The sequence below is a fragment of the Columba livia genome, chromosome 25, assembly GCF_036013475.1.
Source record: "Columba livia isolate bColLiv1 breed racing homer chromosome 25, bColLiv1.pat.W.v2, whole genome shotgun sequence".
NCBI lineage: Eukaryota > Metazoa > Chordata > Aves > Columbiformes > Columbidae > Columba > Columba livia.
In genome coordinates, this window is record NC_088626.1 from 380884 (window position 1) to 404247 (window position 23364).

The 23364-nt window shown below is 55.9% G+C and overlaps 1 protein-coding gene across 14 annotated transcripts in view; it reads left to right on the plus strand.

The window, feature by feature from the left end:
- ZMAT4 (zinc finger matrin-type 4) overlaps positions 1-23364 on the plus strand; it is a 101840-nt gene that overhangs the window by 20016 nt on the left and 58460 nt on the right. For 10 of the 14 annotated variants that reach the window (XR_010467997.1, XM_065040813.1, XM_065040809.1 and 7 more), the window contains 4 exons: positions 3686-3775; positions 7681-7837; positions 12903-13127; positions 20485-20581. Coding sequence is in view for 13 of the 14 variants with exons in the window: in XM_065040813.1 (XP_064896885.1) it covers positions 3686-3775; positions 7681-7837; positions 12903-13127; positions 20485-20581 (569 nt within the window). In the remaining variant the exon portion in view is untranslated. The remainder of the gene's footprint in view (positions 1-3685; positions 3776-7680; positions 7838-12902; positions 13128-20484; positions 20582-23364) is intronic. The other 4 variants (XM_065040816.1, XM_065040817.1, XM_065040814.1 and 1 more) reach the window with 3 other exon arrangements.

A 23364-nucleotide genomic window follows, 5' to 3' on the forward strand; every position in this document is an offset into this window, starting at 1 on the left:
GGAGGCAGAAAGGGAAGGCGCTTGCTGAAAATACCCCGTCCTCTGTGTTTTGAAAAAGCAGAGGATGTTGTTATATCACAGAATGAGGAATAAATTGGTTCCATTCCAGCAGAAACGTGGAAGTTTGTTAGGCGGCCATTACAAAATCGGGAACGTTGGGTTTTTTGAGTCAGCGGGTCCAGTAATTTGCCATCAAGTGCTTGGCGAGGGCCGGGCCCCGGCTCAGCGTCGGCACCGCTGACCCCTCGTGGGGCCGCGACGGCGCAGCGGAGCCCCCGGCTCGGCGTGGCCCCGAGCAGAGCGCCCGGAGCGGGGCTGCGGGACGGGGCCTTGGGGACGATGTCACTGCTGCTCTGCGGGGGTTTGGAGGACGGGCTCTGGCCGAGATAACTTCATCTCTTGTGGCGAGATCACAAGTGGGGCCAATACAGATGATAAAGCTGGTGTACGCGCATGACTGCATGCTTCATGGCAATTTAATTAAGGAACTGCCAGCGTACAAAAAAATCAACACAGTACTCACTAAAAGGATTAATAATCCAACCAACAGGCTTCTGAAAAGGGACTTATTATAAACGAAGAGAAGCCTCAGCCATTGGGGCTGCCATTACAGCTCTGGTCTCCGTCTCCCAGCGGGGTCTCTGCCCGGTGCGCTGAGTTTGGCTGGAGAAGGGGGCACAGAGAGGGGTTTGGCTGGAGAAGGGGGCACAGAGCGGGGTTTGGCTGGAGAAGAGAAGGGGGCACAGAGCGGGGTTTGGCTGGAGAAGAGAAGGGGGCACAGAGCGGGGTTTGGCTGGAGAAGAGAAGGGGGCACAGAGCGGGGTTTGGCTGGAGAAGAGAAGGGGGCACAGAGGGGGGTCTGGCTGGAGAAGGGGGCACAGAGCAGGGTTTGGCTGGAGAAGGGGGCACAGAGAGGGGTTTGGCTGGAGAAGGGGGCACAGAGGGGGGTCTGGCTGGAGAAGGGGGCACAGAGGGGGATCCCGTGCCTGCGCAGCCGGGTGACGGGGCCGCTGCCTCGGAACCAGCCCCGGGTCCCGCCGGCTGCTGCGGCTCCCGCAGCCGCGGCATCGTCTCTGCTCTTGCCGCGCTGCTGCTCGCCCTGGGCAGAACTGCGCTGCAAAACTTGATTTATGCAAAATCAAATTGCATTTCATAGCACAATTTAGCTCTGCATTGCCCTTTTATGTTTCAGGGTTGAATTGCCAGGACGCTGCTGCCTCTGCCACAATCCTCTGTGTTCAAGTAGATTTGATATAGCTAGAAATGATCCATTTGTTTACTTTTATTGATGAGCTTGCTTACAACAAATAGCACATGAGCTTGCAGTGCAGAAGTCTGCAGCTGCTGTGTGAACAGGCTCTTTCCAAGAGGCAGGGATGCTCCTGTGGTACCCGCATCTCCGCCGCTCCCAGGCGTCCCCCGGGGCGCCTGCGGACACCGGGGATGTCCGATGGATGGTGGAGCCGGCCGGAGCTCCGGGGCCCCCGCGGTGGCCGCGGCCGTGCTGGGCTGCGCCGCCCCCGGCACTTGCCCTCTTGTGACTCTGAGCTGCAGATTCCAGTTGCTTTGTGGAGGGGAAGCGAGAACCCGCGGGGCTGTTAGTGAGCAGCGTGCTAAGAATAATCACTTCGCTCTTGCCTTGCTGTTAGGATGATAAATACACATGTAAATGTAGAAAATACCAGAGATAAAATCGGTGACAAATGGGCTGCGCTACCTCAGCTCCCCGAGAGGGAATGAGATGCTCACTACATGCTTGCAAAGGCCAGGGATGATTTTAAGCTCCACTTTTATAACCATGGTGTAATAAGGCTGCATGAGGAACCATGTAGTTTCAAATTCTGCCAAGCGTAAGTTATGTCTTTACCTTAGCTTTCATAAATCCAAACAAATGCACAAATAAAGGTGAGCGGTGTTTTACAGGAGGCTGAAGCTTCACTGCCTTTTAATGCTGACATGTGGATATCATTTATGTCACAGCTGAGCGCCACAGAAAAGAACACTAGCAATGATTACTGTTAAAATCTTGCCTTTTCATCTCACAGAAAAGGCAACGAAGAACCGCACGGAGTTTTCACCCTCTGAATTGAGCGGGTGGAGGCAGCGCGAGCGGCGCCGTGCGGCACTGGGGCAGCTCACCGAGGCGCTGGGGCAGCTCACTGCGGCGTTGGGGCGGCTCACCAAGGCGTTGGGGTGGCTCACCGCGGCGCTGGGGCGGCTCACCGCGGCTGGGGCGGCTCACCGCGGCGTTGGGGTGGCTCACCGCGGCGCTGGGGCGGCTCACCGAGGCGTTGGGGTGGCTCACCGCGGCGCTGGGGCGGCTCACGCAGGGCGGCGGGAGGGGCGGTCCGGGCTGGCGGGTGCTCCCAGGGCGTCGATGCTCGGGGGAGGAATCAGCTGGAAGTCTGTGGCCCCGTCGTCTCTGCCGTGCGTGTGAGTCTCTGCCCGCGGTGCGCGGGTTGGCGGGGGCTCCCCAGGCGTTCCCACGCGTGTCCTGTCGTTTGTGCATCGCGCCGGCGCCGTCCGGCCGCTCGTCACCGACAGCTGGAGCTGCGGGGTTTCCTGCGCTCCGCTCTGGCTCGCATTTCTAACGCACGCAGGAAGGCGGCTTAGGGAAAGGCACTTGACGTATTTGTCTTGACTGATTTGCTCTATTAAAAAAATTATTGCATGCTCACGTTTATGCATGCAAATACAGCTCTCTGCAAACTTAGCTCCAGGTTCACACCACAGGAAAAAGAATGTTCCAGAACATGGTAATTATAATTTAATATTTTCAAATTGCAAACCCGTGCTCTGAAATTATAATATGGTGCCGTTGTTCTGTGAGGCAATCAGAAATGGAGATTCAGAGAAAACATTTGCATGATAGTGGGTGCCAAGCAGGCCTGGGCTCTGGATGCAGGTACTGAGCGGTGAGCCCCTCCTCCCGCTCCGCCGGCTGGGACACGGGAGCCGGAGCCGCTGCAGGTCGGTGCTGGGGACGGTTGTGTCTGCGCTCCTGCTGCAGAAGCTTTTAAATCTTGTCCACGTTTTGCCAGTCCCCAGATCGCCTGGTTGGCGCTGCCATGCCCAGGACATCTCTCCGGCCCTCCTCATCCTCCCCTCTGGTCAGGCAGGGTGGGAGTGCCCGGCGCGTCCCTCGTGGGAAGGGTCTCCTCCGGGCGGCCACTGGGCTTCTTTCCTAGAAATGACGGTTTATACCCCTTACAATCTATTCTTCCGTAAGTGTGGGAGCTGTGGATTTGTATTTGCACATGTGCATCGGGTCGCTGGCGATGCCGTCCTGTCTCTGCAGCGCAGTGACCCGCGTCTTTCCATCTCTCCCGCTATGGAAATGGTCCGAGAGCAAGCGCTGCTCTTCCCCTGCCGCCTTCCCTCCCGCTGTGTCCGCGAGGGGCTGCAGCGCGGCGCGCAGGGCGGCGGGGTGACCGTTTCTCCTGCTGATGCAGGTGTCACGGTCGTCCCCTGTTCGTTCCGGCCCGGCAGGGAGCTCTGTGAGGCCACGGTGAACTGCAAACGTGCCTCACCTGGGTCTTTCCCCTTTTCTCCTTCCACATTGGGTATATATATCAAGGGGATGTGAGGTCTTGCTGCGGATTGGTGTTGTATGCACAGCAATAGAGCCTCTTGCTGTTGTAACTTCAAATCTTGCGTCTCCTTGTGCTTTGTTTTGTTTTCGCAGAGTCGGAAGCACGCCAGCAAGGTCCGCCTCTATTACATGCTGCACCCCGTGGACGGAGGCTGCCCGGCCAAAAAGCTCCGCTCAGAAAACGTGGGTATAGTTTAAGTCCCTGTTTGCTCAGCTGCTTCGTGAGTCATTGACTCTGCGCTACAACATTTTTCCTGTTACAGCCACAGATGATCAGGTACCCAGAGGTAACATTTAGTTGAGCTGAAATGCTAAGTAACTGGAAATAATTTTCAATGAACTACACAAGAAATACGGTGTGCATCAGCAACAGTAATTGCATTTTTAGTTATTCAAATGTTATTGCACTGGAAAAAAGTATGCTGATAGTAAATATTGGGCATTTGCTCCGTGCCGGGGCTGCGGGTGCACCCCGTGCTCCTGCAGGGGCCGGTGGGTCCCAAAGGCTCCTCGCGGACCTTTGGGCTCCGTCTGCAGTTCTAACACATTGCAGTCGTCGTCCTCAGTTGCATTCCAGTGAACAAGCAGACCTGAGGAACTGGACCAGCTCGCAGCCGCTGGTCGGGCAGTAAAACGAGACTAAATTTGTAAGGGGCTGATTCACAGTGAATTATTCATCCAGCTCTTTCCCGTGTTCTGGGGCTGGTGTGAGAGCTGCTGATGAGGTTCCCAGCATCCAAACCATTTCACATCTGTGGGCGTGTGACTGTGACTTAATGCTATCAATATTTAGTGAGATATCTTCTAATTAAAAGGAGAAGCACGCAAGTTTTGCCAAAGGAATCCAAAAGCTCCTTCACACAGTAATTAAAATTTTAGTGGAACTTTTATGTTGCACGCAGGGTAATTGCAGATGCAATCCATCCCTTAACAACTGAATCTCGCAGTATTTTTACCGAGTTATTAATTACAGACTGTGAAAGGTACAGTGGCCATGCTCACATAGACTTGGAACACGGCCCTCTAATGAGCTTTGTGACGTCTAACAAGAAACCACGTCTGCGCGTGGACCTCGGCGCACGGACGCGGTGGCCGAGAACCAGACAGACCCCAAATGGGTCAGAGCCGACCTGCTCCCCGTCTCGTCGGTGAGAAGCGGCGTGACTCTGGTTGCTGCTGCTCCGTGGTGCCCGGGCAGCCCTCGGGGTGACCTGACGGGTCTTCGCATTCTAAAACTGCTCCTGTGTCAAACGCAGCCCGTAGTTAACTCGCGGCTGGCTTTTCTTCAGAGGACACGGAGGTCCCGAGATGCTCCCAGAGTTATCAGGCACCGCAGATTTAGATACCTGCAAGCTGGCACCCGCTTTTCGTTTGTGCCACAAGAGACCAGGCTCTAAAATGGCAGTGCTCTCATTTCAGACAGAGCGTTACAGAACGCAGCTCGTTAGCAGCAGCACCTTCACGCGCAGGAAATTAACTCAAATTTAGAAGGTACTTTGCAGTGCCTGGAGTGCTGTGTTTTATATGGCTATATTTCAAGGGTGTGTATAATCTTTTCTGCTCGGTAAAACCTCAGGAATGAAGGCAGCAGATTGGTATCTGTGGGCTAAACCCTTACTTTTCTGAGGATTGCTCAAGGAACATCCAGCACCGGACTGCGGCCGCCTGGTCCTGTGTGCGGATTATGCCTTTTAGCAGCTTGTTAACAGGCATATGAATGACTGAAGTTAATTCTGTTGGATGCACAAGGCTTGCTTTGAAGTTTATAATGTTTCTCAGGAAGCTCTGGGAACGAGGGTGGCGTGGCGCAGCTCTGCAGCGGGGCGCACGGGCAGCGCAGCGCGGACAGGCGCACGCTTCGCCGCCGGCCCGCGGGCGGGTGGTCGTGCTGCGGTTCCGGGGGCCGGTCGCCCCGTCAGGGCTGCGTCTCCGCCAGCCAGCGGGACGGGGTCAGCGGGAGGAGGCTGCAAAGGCAGAAATATTCCTCGTGCATCAGCTGCCTCTGTGCGGCATGGGCTTAGAGAGCGTCGGTGTGCGTTTGACGGAAGCTGAATTGAGATGTTAGTGCCCGTTCGCTGCTGCTGCTCTAGACCGAGCTGGGCGCGGGAGCGACGGAAGTGGCAAGGGTAGAGGGAGGAGAGCAAGTGGGGGTGCAGAGCATCCCTGGGGGTGCAGGAGAGAAAATGGGGATGCAGGAGAGAAAATGGGGGTGCAGAGCATCCCTGGGGATGCAGGAGAGCAAATGGGGATGCAGGAGAGCAAATGGGGGTGCAGAGCATCCCTGGGGATGCAAGAGGGCAAATGAGGGTGCAGAGCATCCCCAGGGATGCAGGAGAGCAAATGAGGATGCAGAAGAGCAAATGGGGGCACAGAGCATCCCCCGGGATGCAGGAGGGCACACGGAGCATCCTGAGCAAGAGGCGATGTTATTTTGCCAGCTGGCTGCACAATCCTGTCACCGCGGCGTCACTCAGCGGATGACAAAAGACACCCAGGTCGGGTTCCCCCAGCCCATCTGGTTACAGGTAAAACAGCCGCTGACAAATGAGAAGGCATAATTACCCTTCAGGGCTGGATCAGCCTCGGGCGCCCGGGCAGCTCCGTGCAGGGAGTTTGGGTGCAGTTCTGCGGACTTGGGTAAATGCTTCATAACACTCAAGCTCAAGCATAGCCTTAATTTTTTCTAATGTGTATTGTTTTTAACAGCAGCCTGTGTGGGAAAGTAGGTTGGAAAGGAGAAGATGTCAGTGAGGAGCAGGCAGGCGGAGGGAGAGACCCTGGTGTGCAACGCCGAGCGTGTCGGCTTTGCCAGCGCGCTGTTGGAGGCTCTTGGTGTGTTACCAGCACCGAGGATCAATGGAGTCTGGGAGTCTTTTACTCCGCTCTTAACTTTCAAGTGATTTCCCTTTGAAGACATAAAATATCTTGAGAGAAACCTATTTAAAAGAAGTGCAAATTATACTCAGAACAGTACTTATCACCTCTTGAGATTTCTCCCTAAGGTTTAAGTTGATTTATAGTTAACAACAACAAAGAAGTGATGAAAATCAGTCTTTTTTGTAATTGTGCTTATTTTAGAGGAGAAAATGACCTTAAATAGCGGGTTGGACGTCGACAGCGTGGCTGGTTTCTCTCGCAGGTGTCGCAGAGCCCCTCGCTCGCCCTCTGTTCTCAGTGTGGATGTGACACGGCAGAAGGGGCTGGTTTGGGCTGCCCCGACCGTCCCCTGCCGCTGTGCCACCGCGGCCGGCGGCACGGCGTGCTCCGCGCTGGCACAGCCCCGCCAGGGCCGAGTCCCAGCGGGATGCGCCTGCAGCTCGTGGTGAAACGGAACGGCAGCTCCCGCAGCAGACTCGTCGTCCGGTTTGACTGTGTCACAGCATTGGAATACCTGCTTAAAAAAGAAAAGGGCGAACAAAGCGTGGGCGCGCGCGTCCAGGTGGCCGGTCCCCGCGCGGAGCTGCGCCCGGCACAGGGGCCGGCTCTGACCGTGCTGCCCCACGCAGCGCTCGGCTCCGGCCTCCGCGGGGTCTTGCTCTGCACACAGCAGTATTTTCAAAAGAGATCATTTACAAACTGTGCTCAGTGGCCAACACAACGTACTGAGGTCTTTGGGAAGGCGAGGCCGTGCACGTATGGCCCTAAATGTGATTACCATTTCCTTTGTGGGATGGATTGAATAATTCATTGCGATTAATGGTGCAAATGTGCTTTTTCCTCTGCTTATTTGCTGGCTGTACACTTACCCGGTATCTGGGGAAGCCGTTTGTCCGTAAGCACTGGCTGGCAGCAGCAGCCGTGTTTTGCTGACAGACGTTCAGCCCAGGGGCTGCTGGTGAGCTCTTCTCCCAAGGCTGGAGACGATATTCTCATTAAATGGGGATTTACTTGTAAAAATGAAGATGCGGTGATTAGTAACTGTGAGGACAGCCGCAGGGTGAGCGGGGTGAGCCGCGCTGGGGCAAGGGACGGAAACCCCTTGGCAACCGCAGCCTTGGCGTAACAACCCGCGTCCTGTCTCCTTGCTCCGTGGCTGTGCTTGGTGGGCTTATACGCCTCTTTTTGTCTGTGTTCTTGTCTCCACGCAGGGCAGTGACGGTGACTCGGTGGACAAGAACAAATGCTGCACGCTTTGTAACATGTCCTTTACCTCAGCAGTGGTGGCTGAATCGCATTACCAAGGGAAAATCCACGCCAAAAGGTTGAAACTGTTGCTAGGTGAACAGCCAGCGCTAAAGGCCACAGGTAGGTCCGGGGCAGCGCTGGACCGGGGGCCGGGCGGCATGGCCGGGCGGTGACCGGCAGCAGCTCCTGGTTTGCGGTGCTGCCGGGGCGACCTGTGCCCGCTGTCAGGTTGGTGGATCGGGGGCGGTGGATCAGGGGCAGTGGATTGGGGGCGGTGGATCAGGGGTGGTGTATCAGGGTGGTGGATCAGGTTGGTGTATCAGGTTGGTGGATCGGGGCGGTGGATCGGGGCGGTGCATGGGGGGCAGTGGACAGGCTGGGGCTGCCCGTGTGCGGGAGCCGCGGCGCTGGCTCCGCACTGTGCAGGGTCGGGCTCGGTGACGATGATCCCTCCTCTGGGCACAAGCAGCCAAACTGTGCTCTAATTATCAAAAGTTACGAGACAGCTCAGCCAGTGTGGTTAATAAACTTTTTGTGTTACTGTACAGAACAGCATATCATTTGCTTTTACCTCAGAGGGAAATCTGGTCTTTAAACTCTGTTGGATCGATTGTCTTTTGATTTTTGCCCAGGTGGGCATTCGTCCTGTGATTCCGATAGTGCAAGCCTATTAATTTTCGAATCTAAAAAGTCCGATGTTGGAATCAGATATTTTAACCATCTTATTGTCTGCTTAACTAAAAAGCCCCTTCAAACCACTAATATACTGTGCAACAAAACTTCCTCTGTGCTCGAACAAAGTATTCCCCGTGCCTGCTGGGCCGTGCTCCCGATGACAGACGCGTTTCAGTATCACTACCAGCGATACTTCGGTCCGATGAGAATAGAAATCTAGCTGTGCGTTTTACATCCTGCCTACCAGGACGTGCATGAGCCCCGGATGTGGTTAAATAAGGGGGGGCTGCCTCTCCGCATGTGTTTCGGTTGCTTTTTTGACTTTCCAGACTGTGGATGCCGATGCACAGAACGTCGCTTGTCCTCTGCCAGGGCTGGCTTGGGAAGCGTCGCCGCCTTTGCCTGAGGGAGCGCGGCAGTCGCGCCAGATGTTCCGTTGCCTGTTCTGGCGGAGGAGCGCGGGCTCTGTGTGTTTTTCTCACTTTGGATGGTGGGACCAGTGGGCGCAGGCTCTGGCTGAGCTGCACCGCGTGCTCCGGGCGCCAGGGGCTCTGCAGCCGGGTAACCACGGGCGGAGAGGAGCTCCGGGACTCACCAGCTCGTCCAAACTCGTAATCTGGAAGGTGGAGCTGAGCCGCGGGATTCATTCATGAGCACCTCCTTGCTCTGCAGTGGTTCTCGGAAACGCCCTTGGGACACAGCGTGTTTCTGGGCGTCCTGCAGAGCCACCCAGCATTTTCCACCCGGAGCTTTTAGTCCCTCCGAGCTCCAGGTGCTCTGGTGCTCAGGGTGCTGGAGCCGAGCGTGCGGCTGCTCTGCGGCGTCCCGTGCCGGGTGTCACGCGTGCCTGTGACACAGCGTGGGGCTGGTTCAGGTGCGGGGTGTGCTCCGGGTGTGCTGGCTCAGGAGCGGGTGCAGAGCCGCAGCGTCCCGCTGTCCCGCCACTGGCTGCCGAGGAAGCGGGTTGCGCCGTTCCCCGTTGTCGTGCTCCGTCACTTTCCCGTTCTCATGCTCAGTTCCCAGTTCCTGGAGAGGCAATGATGAAAAGCTGGGTGCCATTTAAATGTGGCTATGAATAAAAAGCTTTGCATGCAAGAAATAAGTCAAATGTCAGTTCATTGCCGAGTACTAAAGTGTTTCTAACTTTATATTTTGCTTCTTGCGGCAAAGTAAGACATTCTCACTTCCCTCCCACAGCAAAAGCAAACGTAAGGCAGACTGGATGAGCTATTTAGCATTTTGAAAGACCTGAAATAGTCCAACTAGCAGCTTTTATGTTTGTGTTTTAGATGGAGAAATGTTTTTAACATTTGACATTTTGTGAGTGTTTATTATTAATTTTCGTGTCGCTGCTCGGGGAATGATGGTGTTTTCTGCCCCGTAGTAGTTACGTAGTGCGTATCAGAACGATAAATCCACCCTTGTGGAGAAGTCGGCTTTCAGCTGGTTCTCTTCAGGAGGGTTTGGAAGACACGGGATGTTTTCATTAGTTGCCAGGCTGGGTTCAGCACACTGTAGGACTGGTGGCAGCTGTAAGCGCAGCCCGGGGATCGTGGCTTTACCAGAAAATCGTTAGTATCACAGTATCACAGTATCACCGTGCGTTTGGGATTGGAAGGGCCCTGGAAAGCTCCTCCAGTGCAATCCCCCCATGGAGCAGGAACACCCAGATGAGGTTACACAGGAAGGTGTCCAGGCGGGTTGGAATGTCTGCACAGAAGGAGACTCCACAACCCCCCTGGGCAGCCTGGGCCAGGCTCTGCCACCCTCACGGAGAAGAAGTTTCTTCTCAGATTTAAGTGGAACCTCCTGTGTTCCAGTTTGCACCCATTGCCCCTTGTCCTGTCACTGGTTGTCACCCAGAAGAGCCTGGCTCCCTCCTCCCTCCTTTCTCCCCCTTTCTATCTTGATCCCCATGAATGAGTCCCCCCTCAGTGTCCTCTTGTCCAGCTCCAGAGCCCCAGCTCCCTCAGCCTTTCCTCACACGGGAGATGCTCCACTCCCTCCAGCATCTTGGTGGCTGCGCTGGACTCTCTGCAGCAGTTCCCTGTCCTGCTGGAGCTGAGGGGCCACAACTGGACACAATATTCCAGGTGTGGTCTCCCCAGGGCAGAGCAGAGGGTTGTGTGTTGTGTGTGCTCAGAGTAAACCCTGCTGTGGGCAGAGGGCTGTGCGGGGGCTGTGCCGCGGGGCGGGGGCAGTTGGGGTGGGCATGGGGGTGCTGGTGGAACCCCGAGCAGAGCGCGGGTCCCTGGTGGGGTGGCTCCGGCACGGCGCTGGGGGAGCACCAGCCACGCCGTGGGCTGGATGCGCAGCCCGGGGCGGCGCTGCGGCTGATGCCAAGCGGCAGAGGATGCTCGGTCGCGTTTCCTCAGCGAGCAGGAGATGTCACTGCTGCGGACACCACCAGCTCTGCTGGCTGCAGCCCCCGGCGGCACATAACGTCAAACAAGGAGAAAGCTGACCAAAGATCTGACAGATATAACTTGTAGCCTGGGGCCTGGAGAGCAGCAAGGCAAATCTGTCACAGAGCTCCTGGGCTGCCGTAATACCGGTTGCTTATACTGGTCCAGATGCTCAGTCCCAGTGCCCCGTCTGTGCCCTGGAGCTGCTCAGCATCTCTGCATGGGGCAGCTCTGGACACCAACACTTTCCCACAGGGAAAAACCACCCCTTGGCACAAAAAGATGTGAGTGATAGGCAAGCTACGCTTGCTCTTCATGAGTCAAGCACATGCGAAGTCTGCATGAGCTTAGTTTGGCCGGGCAATGTTGCTGTTCGCTGGTTTTCTCCTCAGTTGCCGTGTGCTGGCCCTGGCTCGGCTCGCTGGTGTAATTGCGCTGCTCATGTCCCATGCACCTTGGAGGGGCTGGGGGTGCATTCCTCGTGCTGGAACTGCGGCTGTTAGAAGCACAGCCGTGTCCCCCGAGCCCGCCGCCCGCCAGCGGAGCCGGAGCGGGACGCGTGCGAGCCCCGTGCGCCGCGCGCTGCGCCGGGCGGAGGGAAAGCTGTCCTGCACGGCGCTGGGTCAGTGCCGACGGCGCTGTGGAGGGCGGGCAGAGATCGGGCGGTGGGATCCTGTGGCGGGGAAATGGATCCTAACGAGCGGGCGGTGGCGAGACGGCAGAACGAGGAGAAGAAATATCTTCTGCGGGAGCCAGTTGTGCGATCGCTTTATTAACTGATCCCCCAAAGAGTCGTTTGCTCGTGCTGGCGGCAGCGAGGCGGCAGTTGTGCAGGTGTTCCTGCAGAGGTGGCTGGGGGGGTGACGGTGCCTCCCCCAGCCCTCCCGGCCACGACACTCGGATACCTTGGCAGGTGTCATCAAAAACAATAGCAGCTTATAAACCTTGTAAATGGATAAGGTGGTTGGTAACGTTATAGGTAAGATACAATTTCCTTGAGGAAAGTTAATAGACATCCATCCCGAGCAGGTCAGCGGAAGATTTGCAGCAATATTAACTTTCCTGAGCCCCAGAGACAATCACTGAGGCTTCAGTTTTAATTACATGTCTAAATATATCCCTGTCTTGCTCGGCGCCGCGTTCCCGGAGTCAGACACCGAGGAGGGTCCGTCGCCTGCCCGCGCTCGCCGGAGCTCGGCGGGGACAGCGGGAGCCTCGCGCCCAGCGCTGCTCCTCCCCCGTGGAATTGCCCGGTCCTGTGCCGTGGGGAGAGGAGGTTGTTAATTATTTAGACATTTCATCTGGAGAAGAAAAAGAAAGCCACATAAAAGTGAATTTTTCAATGAGGTGCGATAATGAAGTGCTAGTGACTTTATAGTTTTGTATCCAAATATTATCTGAGCTTTATTTTACCTTACACCGTTTTCCCATAGGTTTGTGATTTATATTGTACCAAGTAGGAGAACTCTGGCGGACAAGGTGCAGCTCCATTGTGTACATACCGCTTACCCATTTTCTTTGAAATCTTCTGGGGACGATGTGTGTGTCCCCAGGTGGCCTCCTGCTGAATCTGAAGGGCTGTGGGTTGCACTGGGGCCGTGGGTGGCTGGCGCCCGTCCGTTCTCAGTGTGGAGACATGAGAGTGAGGGGACTGGCTGCTGATTGTTCGTTCATATGTGACAATTTACATCTACTTCAGCTTTCCCTGCTCTTTCTGAGACTAAGTAAATTGAAAAATAAGAATCCTGAGATAATGATAAACCTGTCTCTATGTTGAGAAGTGGATGGCTTTGCATGTTTTGATTATTCTCCACTGGCGATTCTCCCTGGAAGCAGCAATTTCAGCGGGAAAGTGGAGCAGGTTTAGTCGCTAAGCCCTGTAACTGCAGCGCCAGCATCCTCCTCCCAGCCGGTGAGATGCAGGTAGCGGGGGAACAGTCCTGCGCTGTCCTTTCCTGCGGCTTTATTTTAATGAGAAATGGTGTTTTCCCAAGCAGCAGCATCCAGCATACCCAGTGGGCCGCGGGTGCTGCTGCTCGTGGTCCCCGTCCCCAGACAGCAGCTCCGGCCTGCGGACGCTGACGTGCGAACGTTTCCCTCCGCAGAACCCAGCCTGGGCTCCCTGAAGCCGCACGCGGACGGTCCCGCGGCGGTGCCGGCGCCGCACCCGCGGCGAGACTCGGACCGGTACTGCCAGCTCTGCGCCGCCTGGTTCAACAACCCGCTCATGGCGCAGCAGCACTACGACGGCAAGAAGCACAAGAAGAACGCGGCCAGGGCCGACCTGCTGGAGCAGCTGGGGAAGACGCTGGACCTGGGCGAGCTGCGAGGTGAGAGCCGGGGCCGCGGTGACGCCGCTCGTGCCGCTGCCGTCACCGCTCCTCTGTGCAGGGGAGACCGTGGTGCTCTTACTGCTTTGTGAGCTTCCTACTACCGTTTAAAAAAGAGTTGTTTCCTTGGTATTTCTTTTGCCTCTTCCTAAAGTAGCGCCCTCCATTAGCACACGCTTTGGTTTCCAGCAAACGCGGCTTGGCCCCGGGGGCCTGGGGACGTTTGCTGGAGGCAGCTGTCCCCCCAGCTCCATGCGGCCCAGCGGGGCATCGGCTCTCCCTCCTGGTTTAATTAGTGCTTGTAAAACACCGCCATGGCCCCGGGTCAGCCGCAGGAAAGAGCACCGAGCGTTTGCCGTGGGCATGTGGAACACGAGTTTTCCGTGTTCCTGCTGCAGGGAGAGCAGCCGCGTGTCTGTCCATCCCGGCTCCACTCTGCACCCACAGGGCCACCCAGATGTGGGAACGCACCCCTCTGTGACCCCCCCGTGCGGAGCTGCAGCCGCGGCCCCCGAGCACCCCCAGTGCCCCCAGCGGCAGCCCGAGGGCTGGCTCCGTCACTCTGTGCCCGCTGATGGAGACGTGCTCATTTGTACAAGCTGAGATGCGGCTGAGGTCTGAACACAGCTCCTGTTTGACACAGACCTGTAATTACAGGAGGAGAGGAAGGAGCCTCCTGTTGGAATTTTTCTCTGGGGTCCTGGCTGCAATCCGGTACGCGCACAATGTGTCTGACTGCAGCAGGCTGAGGAAAAAGTGCAGGTTTGATTTTCAGAACCATGCGGGAGGAGAAGTCTGGTTTGCCAGCAAGACAGTGCATTAACATTTTAAAATACCTTTCTTCCCCCCTGCTAAATGAAATAATTTTCCTTTAAATCCTAATGACTATGCAGTATGTTGTGCGTTTCTTGATTTCAGATAAACCTTGAAACGGTTATCCAGGTCCTTCGTGTGCTACCCAGTGTGACTCACAATGCCATGAATGATTCATGTGGCTGAGTCACTGCCCGCTGTTGAAAACCTGCGGGAGAGAAAACCTGGGACAAAAACATGGAAGGGCTGGGCACTTTGAACTGTGCCGAGCTCCAAGTGGCGGAGGAGGTCGTTAACTGTAAATAAATCCATCGCGAAGTGGTTTTATTCATTTAGCTTCCGCTTAGGAGAGTTGAAACAGGAGGGCTTTACATCAGCCGGCTGGTTCTGCGCGTGGCCGGGGTCGGCAGGCGAGTTTGGCGCGTGCAGGGGTGCAGAGCCGCGTGTGGCCGCGCACGCCTGTCCCCAGCTGCGGGCTTTGCAGGTTCATTCGGCGCTGAGCTGCGGGGCTGGAGCAGGTCCCTGCAGGCGCATGGGGCAGCAGCCAGCACAGCGAGGTCTGCCTGGTGTCCGGGAAGCGGCCTTGGCTCGGCAGGCGGATCGACTCCGAGTTGAGGGCAGCGGTGCCGGTGGTGGCTCGGGTGCCCGGTCCCACGTTCCCACGTCCAGCGGCTGGTGACGGGCGGCGCGCGGAGGGGTCGCAGCCCTGTGCTGGCTTTGCGGCCTGGCTGTTCAGCAGAATGCAAACTCCTTCCTTTCCCCACTGCCCCCGTGGCTTCTCCCGTCACAACCTAAATATTAATTCTATTTTGACTACTGTGAGAGACGAACGTTGGATGCGTTGAGTGAGCCTGGAACAGGCAGCGTGGGCTGAAGTGAAACATTCCAGCAGCCTTTGATGTTTTGATAATGGTTATAATAAAATATTTATTGATAAATACGAACGTGTATTTGGAGAAATAGGAATAGAGATGTATTTTTGGACAAGTGATATTTATAGGAAACAAAAGCATTGATTCTTCTTGCCAAGTGTTCATCCTGTGATTTTGAAGTCTTATTTTCTTCTCAGAAATGAGAAAGAGGAGGGAAAACAAAAAAGGAAGAAGAGAGCCCAGTCAGAGCACCGTTTCCCTGTACCGAGTTAAAGCTGATACGTGAGTGCGCACGGGGCTGTGCAGGGACTGTGTCCGCGGGGCAGCCCAGTCCCTGAGCGGCTTCGAGCAGATTTCAGCAGCCACACGGTCCAGGATCCCGCACGCCTGAGGGCACGAGGGTGGACACCCCGACCGGAGGGTCAGTGAGGGGTTCCCACAGAGCCGCGTCCCCTCGCTGTGCCAAGCCCAGCCTGGCGCAAAGGCTGTGGTGACAATTCTGGGCTCTCCCTGCAGCCTGCGCCGGTCCAGCAGCACGGAGCACTGGTGGCTCTGTCCCCGCAGCCTGTGCCGGTCCAGCAGTGTGGAGCACTGGTGGCTCTGTCCCCGCAGCCTGTGCTGGTCCAGCAGCGCGGAGCACTGGTGGCTCTGTCCCCACAGCCTGCGCCGGGCTCCATCAGGTCACATTTCACCAGTTTGGCTTCACATCTGGTGTTAGTTGAGCGCGGGTGGGCTCTGCGGGGACAGACGCCTCACAGCACAGGTGGCCCAGCCTCGTTCATGGGGGGCTTAATTATCGAGGGACTCTGCTTATTGCTGGTGCTGAGGCAAAGCCATGCAGCCAGGTGCTGTCTCTTTGAAGGCTGGTCTGGGCTTCATTAGGTGGATTCAGTGTGTCTTTTCCTTTTCCTTTTCCTTTTCCTTTTCCTTTTCCTTTTCCTTTTCCTTTTCCTTTTCCTTTTCCTTTTCCTTTTCCTTTTCCTTTTCCTTTTCCTTTTCCTTTTCCTTTTCCTTTTCCTTTTCCTTTTCCTTTTCCTTTCCCGTGCGTGCACCTTTGAATGAACAAAATGCGCAGAAGACTTGATGATGTTCAGACAGAGCCCCCTTCATCTCGTCGGTGTCTGTGACCTCTGTGCGTGACAGCAAGCAGCTTGCGGGGGCGCCTTGGGCTCTCTTTGGTGGCTGACAGCGAGATGTGCGTTTTGCGTAGCGACAGCGACAGGCCCGGGGCCGACCTGCTGTCCCCGGAGCTGATGAGACAGATCCTGCCACCCGAGTTTTCTTTCTGGGGGCTTGGTCCCTGGTGACCACGAGAAGCGTCAGGCCCTGGAGCGGGTGCCTCTCGAGGGGTTGTACTGGCAATACCTAAAATAAAACACCGCCGCCTCTGCAGTGAAGCAGCATGGGGACGGTGCACAGGATGCTGTCATCCGAAGCCGTTGTGTTTGCAGGTAAACTGTCGCAGTTGCAGGTGCTATCTTGAAAAATCAGGCCAAGAGCTGAGTTTTGTTTTCCTTCTCAGCTCATAATTTCTTTGTATGCCCTATAAATACTTATTGTTCTATGCTGTCACTTTTGGTTAGTAAAAAGCAATTTAACAAGTACTCCCCTGGAATGCATTTTAATGCATTTTATGCAGAATGACATTAATGACTTTACTTGTTAATATTTTATTTAATGGCTATAGGAGCACATTCCGTTTCCCATGAGTGCACGTCGTGGTGCAGGGCAGGGAATGCCGCTGTGTGAGGCAGAAAGGCAGATGTGCATTCGGACGGGGACGCGTTCCCAGCACGGGCAGCTCTGCGGGGACCCCGTCCTGCTGGCCCCACCGCGCTGGGCACGTTTCACCCAGCCGCGGTCAGCCGAGCTGGCAGTGTTGGTGAGCCCCGCTGGGACCACATACTGTCCATTTTGCTGTTCTGGAGGTGACTGCCCGTGGTTTCCTCTGCAGCTGATCCGAGCCCGGTTTCCTCTCCCCGTGTCTCGTTTTGGTGGAGTTCCTGTCACACTCGTGGTGTCCCCGTACGGGTCTGTCTCGGGATGCCGGATTTCAGCTGTAACTCTAATCGCTGGTGGCGTTTCCACCTACACAAGTGATTAAGATTCAATAAGGCTGCTGTTAATGTATGCTGTTAAATTAGCTGCTGAGCATTAGAACCTTATTACCTTAATTTAAAGCGTTACCAGTTTCTGACAGCCCGTCCTGGTCCCCGCGTGGCCCGAGGGCCGGCGGCAGCGCGGTGCCATCGCAGCCCGCGTCCCCCCCTGGACCCGTGTGGTTTCTGATGTCTATGAGCTTTGGAAGGGGAACAGGAGCTTTTTGTTGGGCCAGATTCTTTGGTGAGAGATGTATGAGGTGTTAGACGAAGTGGGACTGTTAGTGCTGCTGGGTCTGAGGCCCGAGAAAAGAAAGGTGAGTTTTTGGGAGCCCGTGGGTACAGCCGGGGAGTGGTGTGTGTGTATGGCCTATGCACGTAATGCTGGCAGGCACAAACTGATCTAATTTGAGAATGCCATGTATTACTTGTTCTAAAAGAATCGTTTAAACTATTTCTGCAAAAAAAATAACACTGTGGAAGGTGAGAAGGGACTATTGCATGGTGCATTAAAACCGTTCCTAAAGAGCACAGCGGTGAAAGTCCCACAACGCTGCTGTTTCTCATCAGAGCCCTTCAATGAAGCGTGAGGTGGTGTGTCGGGATCTTCGCGGAGGTGAATCAGTGCGGAGCAGAAACCCGACTGCAGGGACCCCCCGAGCCGCGATCCGTGTGCCGGGAGGACGGGACAGGAGTCACTCAGCATCAGCGGTTTGCTGCGGGGCCGATGGACGTGTGACGCCAGTGACGCTCATGCAGTCTGCGAGGCCAGGGGAACTATTAGGATGTTAAAATACAAAAGAGAGGAGGAGAGAAGAACCCGCTCTCTGACACTCAGGGTAGTGAGGGAGACAACAGCGTCAGAGGACTGGGAGCACTTACATCTGCGTTTAAAGGCTCAGTGCGTGTCAGGTTTTGCCTACATGGCGGGGTAAGAGCGCTCCGGTTGCCGTCTCGCTGTGTCCAGAAGGGAAACAGGCATTTAATGTACATTGAACCGCACTCTGTCTTTTCAGTGAAACATGTTAGATGAGGCAGAGAAGTGGCTGTTTCTGTAATTCTGCTCCGAAATCGCTGTACTGTCTTCCCAAGGTGAAAGGATGATGGAGATAGATTGTAGGTAGGCTGCGGGGAGGAGAGGAGCGAGCCCCGTCCTGCCGGGTCGCCGCCGGTGTGCCGACCCTCCCTCCCTCCCCGTCGTGTTCCAGGTTTGCTCCATTTGCAGAACCCACAGAGTGTTTTGTTTTCCTGCTCTTTGCACGGGGAAGAAGGGAGAAAGACATTAACAAGGAAAAGCTTTTGCAGAGGTGGAGCAGCTTCCCCAGCAGCGTCGTGTTCTGTGACTGCAAAGGCCATTATGGAAGGTTTAGGGTGAAAACCATCCAACGTTAGCGTGTAAATAGTTACTCGGTCTCTCATGTTGTAAGCAGGCTAACGTCCTCTGCAGAGCGATTGGGGGCGCGCCAGGGCACTCAGTAAATTCTTCAGAAATGGACCAAACTCCACGTTTTCCCAGGAAATCGGAACTGACACAGTTCAAGAACAGTACCAGCCGTCCCAGCAGCCACCGGGCAGCACGGGCGCTGGGGAAGGGGCCTCTTCCCCCTCGCCTCTGACTCTGCGGCACGGCCGCCGGGCCCCTGGCGTTAGATGTTCAGCTTTTCAGAGCCCTAAGGAATTAAATCGCACCCCTCAAAGACCCTGCCACTGCACCACACAAAGGCCCCCGCCACCGCACTGCAGAGCCCCCAAAGCCCCCATCACTGCACCCGCAGAGCCCCCAGAGCCCCCGTCACTGCACCCACAGAGCCCCCAAAGCCCCCGCCAGCGCACTGCAGAGCCCCCAAAGCCCCCGTCACTGCACCGCAGAGCCCCCAAAGCCCCCGCCACCGCACCGCAGAGCCCCCAGAGCCCCCGTCACTGCACCCACAGAGCCCCCAAAGCCCCCGCCACCGCACCGCAGAGCCCCCAAAGCCCCCGTCACTGCACCCGCAGAGCCCCTGCCCTGCTCTGTGCGTGCACAGTGAGCGCCGCATCTGCAGGGGATGTCTCAGAGATGTGAAACTTGATCTCAGCTAAACGTGCAAAGCACAGGCCGATTTTGTGGGGTTTAATTCTCCAGCTCGGTTGTTTTCCAGCGAATGTGCCAAGAGACAGTTTCTGGGACTTTCCTTATAAATTGCTTTGCAGCTTCTGTTTGAGATGTGCGTGAATCTGCTTAATTGCTTGTGTTTCACTTCCCTGCAATCTGTGCCCGGCGGCGGAGCAGCGAATTGGGAGGGAGATGCTGTTTAGACCAGGCACTTCTCCTGCGCACAGACCCACGGGTGCGGAGCTTTGGGGGTGGGTGTCTGTTCCGGGGGTCCCGCAGCCCCTTCTGAGGGTGCAGCTTTTGCCCTTTGTCACCCGGGAGCGGGTCGGGCCGTGTCCCCGTGTCTGCTGCTCTGGGGTGTCGGTGTGTTCGCTCTGGTGCTGCTGACACCGTTGTCTGTGCTGTGCTGGCGGGAGACGAGCCTTGCACACGCGTGTGAGCTCTGGGGTCCTGTCCCGTCTGCTCCCACGTGAACCTGCGCAGGCAACTGCACTTGGATCGTGTTCTCTGCAACCGAGGTAGCAATAGCACGAAAGGAAGCACGTTTACCTGGAAGATCACTGCGGCAATCAAATAGCCAGTGAAATGGGAAGCAGCAGAGGCAGTTGAGAGACCTGTCAGAAGGTGAAAAAACAAACTCCCCAGACCACCGCAACACAAAACCAACAACAAAGGTTCCTAATAACACTCGTGGTGTGAACCCACGGAGGTGTTCTTTCTCGTCCGGCAGTACCCAGCTGGCCAGCAGCAGGAGCAACAGCTTTATAAATAGCTGGTTTTCTTGTCCCTGCCAAGGGCTGCAATCAGCAAACGCGGGCTGCTCTGCGGCGGGGCTGCGCACGGGCGCCGCAGCCGGGAGAGAGCCAGGCTTGGGCGGGCGGCTCCGACCTCAGGGCGCTGCGAGCACCGAACGCGGCTGTTCGCTCCGTGGCGACGCACAGTGGATCCCTCGGGGGGAAAAGGAGTTCCTGGGTGATCTGGCTCCTGAATCCTCCTTACGAGGAGTTGCTCTGGACTGTGCTCGCCACCAGCCGGAGGAATAAGTGGGGCCCCGGCTATTGCTGAGTCTGCGTGCGATGGTGCTGTGGGGAGTCTGGGCAGAGGGGTGCGGGCACAGACCTGCGGCACCGCGGTTCCAGGAGGGATTTGCCTTTGGACCTGCTCGGTCTCTGCCCTTCATGTTCCTGTAGGCTTCTCTAATGCTTGGATACCCTGGCCTGGGAAAGTAAATAGAAGGGTTACTGTAAAGACAAATGTCTGGGAAACTGGAAACCAATCTGGGGTCTGAGTAGCTTCTAATTAGAAGTTTTTTTTGGGAAAGTGGTTTGTTGTTTTGTGTTTTCTCCTCACACCCCTCCTTTCTTCAGCCGTTTTCGCTCCTTTGTACTCTCCAGCTCGTTTTGAATCTGAACAGCATAGCCCAGGCACGGAGGTGGTTTCCCCGCTCCGAGCACCATTAATGACTCCAGGTTCCCTTGCAGGGCTGAAGCGCAGCTACACGTGCAGCGTCTGCAGCGTCACCCTCAACTCCATAGAGCAGTACCACGCGCACCTGAAGGGCTCCAAGCATCAGACCAAGTGCGTATCCTCCTGCTTTTCCCCGCGGCCGCTGCCTGTCCGTGTCTGCCTAAATGAATATATATGTAATAATGCTTCACACTCCGATACCGCGGCCGTCTCTGCGGAGCTCCGGGTGTTCTGCAAGCACAGATACCGGCGGCTCCTCCGTGAGGAGGAAGGCAGGGCTGAGCCCGGCGGGCTTCCCCGGTCCCACCGGCGCAGAGGGCACTGATTGCTCCTCATTCCCTGCCGGTCGTGCCGTGCCCGCGGGCATCCCGCTGGCATCCCGCTGTCGGCTCACTGCGCTTTCCTGCCGCATTTCGCTGCTGGAGCTTTGTCCTGGTTTCCTGGGTTTTTGCTGCAGACTCTGGGTTCTCGGAGCTGGGATGGGGGAATCGTGAGCCCGCAGATGTCCCGGACAGGGGCTCCTGCTGACCGGTGAGGTGTGTTCAGGGCATGTTCTGCTGCCCTGAGTGTGCTCCTCCTCTCCTGCAGACCCCTCCTCAAGCCTCATGCCCTGGCTGAGGACGTGGGGAAGGGTTTGCGGTCCCTCCGCGCTGAGACGTGGCAGAGGATGCTGGGGGACCCACACAGCTGCCCCTGCTCCCCTTGCACTGAGCACCTGCTGCTTTGGGATGCAGGAAGGCGAAAGGGGCTGCGGTGACCCAAGACATTAACCATGTCTGGTCCTGATGCCACAGGCATTTGTGCTTAATGATACCAAGTTCACAGCTTCTTTCATGTGCTAAACCTCAGAAGAGACACTGGGAGTGTAATGGGATTAGGTGTTTTCCAGTGGAAAGGTTTATGTTGTGATTTAGAGCAGTTATATATTACCCAACCTTGGGAGTTGGAGGGAGTCTGCTCTGCCAATTAGTACAAATTATTAAAACGAAGTGATGAAGATACATGGTACAGAAAGCAGATTAATGAACTAATCTCTCTTAATACACTTACATGTGAGCTTTGGGAACTGTTTCAGGCTGAAGCACTCAGGACTGCCCAGATTAGAAGAGGGATACAAAAGGTTCATTAGTTACCGAAACACTTCAGGTGGCTTTGTGGGCAGGCAGAAAGGTGGGGCAGGATCAGAACCAGCAGTAAGTACGAATATCTAGTTTTGCTTAAGCTACCGCAAGATAAACTCAGACCTTCCCAGCTGGTGTTAGACCGTCCCCGATTCCTGGGGCTGTTTGCGTTGGCGCTGTCCTGCGTGTTCAGGGAGCATCTGAACATCTTCCAGACGCCCCGTCCGGGCCCGGGCGTGCGGGTGCGCTCAGGACCGGAGCAGGTGGGACGTCGTTTGTCCTCCCCCTCCCCCTCCCCGTGCGCATTATTGGTGCTGCTGGGGTTGTCCCAAAAGATAAAGGGGTTCAGCCCAAACTGGAGCAGCCTGGCGGACGGGAAGCAGAGACGCGCAGGAAAGATGTGCTGCCTCTCGTCAGTGCCGGGAGAGCAGCTCGCATCCCTGGTTTACACCCACACCTTCTGCTTTCACTGTGCACCCACCTGCCATGAGCAGTGTCACCTCCACTCTGGGACGGCTCTGCAGAAAGATAGCGCCTTTTGATTTATTGCTTTCCCAAGTGGTTTCTGCCAACTCACTCGGCCAAAATTTGCAAAGACTGAGGATCTTTCTGCTTAACCTCCTGCCCTGCAGCTGGAGAGCGGGCCCAACGAGGAGTGCGTTCGCTGCAGAGCTCGGGATTGAGCGGAATGTCTGGGTAGGAGTTGAGATGATGATTTAAGGACCTTCCTCTTTTGCAAATTAATGTTCTTATCAGTCTTTCTAAATTTAGTCTCTTATCATTTATTCATAATGACTTAAATCTGTTCCCGAGAGATTTTCATGGGCATTCAGTACAAGAGGAAACAAAGTAATGAATTCAAAAGAAAGTGTGTTACAAATGTAATAATGGAATGACAATTAGAGGCGTGTGTCTGACCAATTTCTGTGGGAAATCGCTCTGATTATTCCATTTCCTCGCTCCGTTGTCCGTTCTCGCCCGGGTTGCTGTGGGGCGCGCGTCCTGCAGCGCCGGCGGGAGCGCGCGGCCGCGATGGAGCCGCAGCGCCGCAGCAGCTCTGCGCACCCTGTGATTGGTGTGCAGCCGGATGGTGCTCTCCTTGCTTAAAGCTGGTTTTGCAACTTCATTGTCCTCTGAGTGGGACGGAGGGAATGGGCTACCTGTATCTTTTATCCGAGCTGGTTCTCCCCATGGTCTATAATGCTGGTCCCAGCGCAAAGGGACGTGCAGCCCGAGCTCCACAGGTTCTGACAGGGCTGCAACTGGGTTTTTGTAGCTTTCTATTACCAGTTACCTCTTCCATACAAAGGAAGTGAATTTTGGAATCCAGAGCAGGTACTGGTGCCGGGTCTCCAGCGCCGCTGTGTCCCAGAACCCGGCTGGCTGGTGGCAGCGCCTCGGAGACCCGGCGACCACCTTGGCGAGTGTTTTGGCCACCGGGTTTGCTGCTCTCATTGCCGTTGGTCAGTGTCAAGACTGTCCTCGTCCCTAGACCTTGGTTTGGAGCGAGCGGATTGCAGTTGCCACGGCAACAAAGCATTTCGTGTAGCTATTCTACTTCACGGAAGGAGAAGGATTGTGCTGTGGGTCAGGCTGGCGGGGAGGTGACGGCAGAGTGGAAGCTGGTGGCACCAAAAAATACCAGGCGGATGAGTCTTCGCAAAAGCTGCTTTAGTGTGAGGAATGAGTCAAGTTGTGGATGTTTATTATAGTTCTTGAGAGCTCTCCAGAGAGCGGCACACAACCACGCTGCTGCCAGAGCCGCTTTAAATA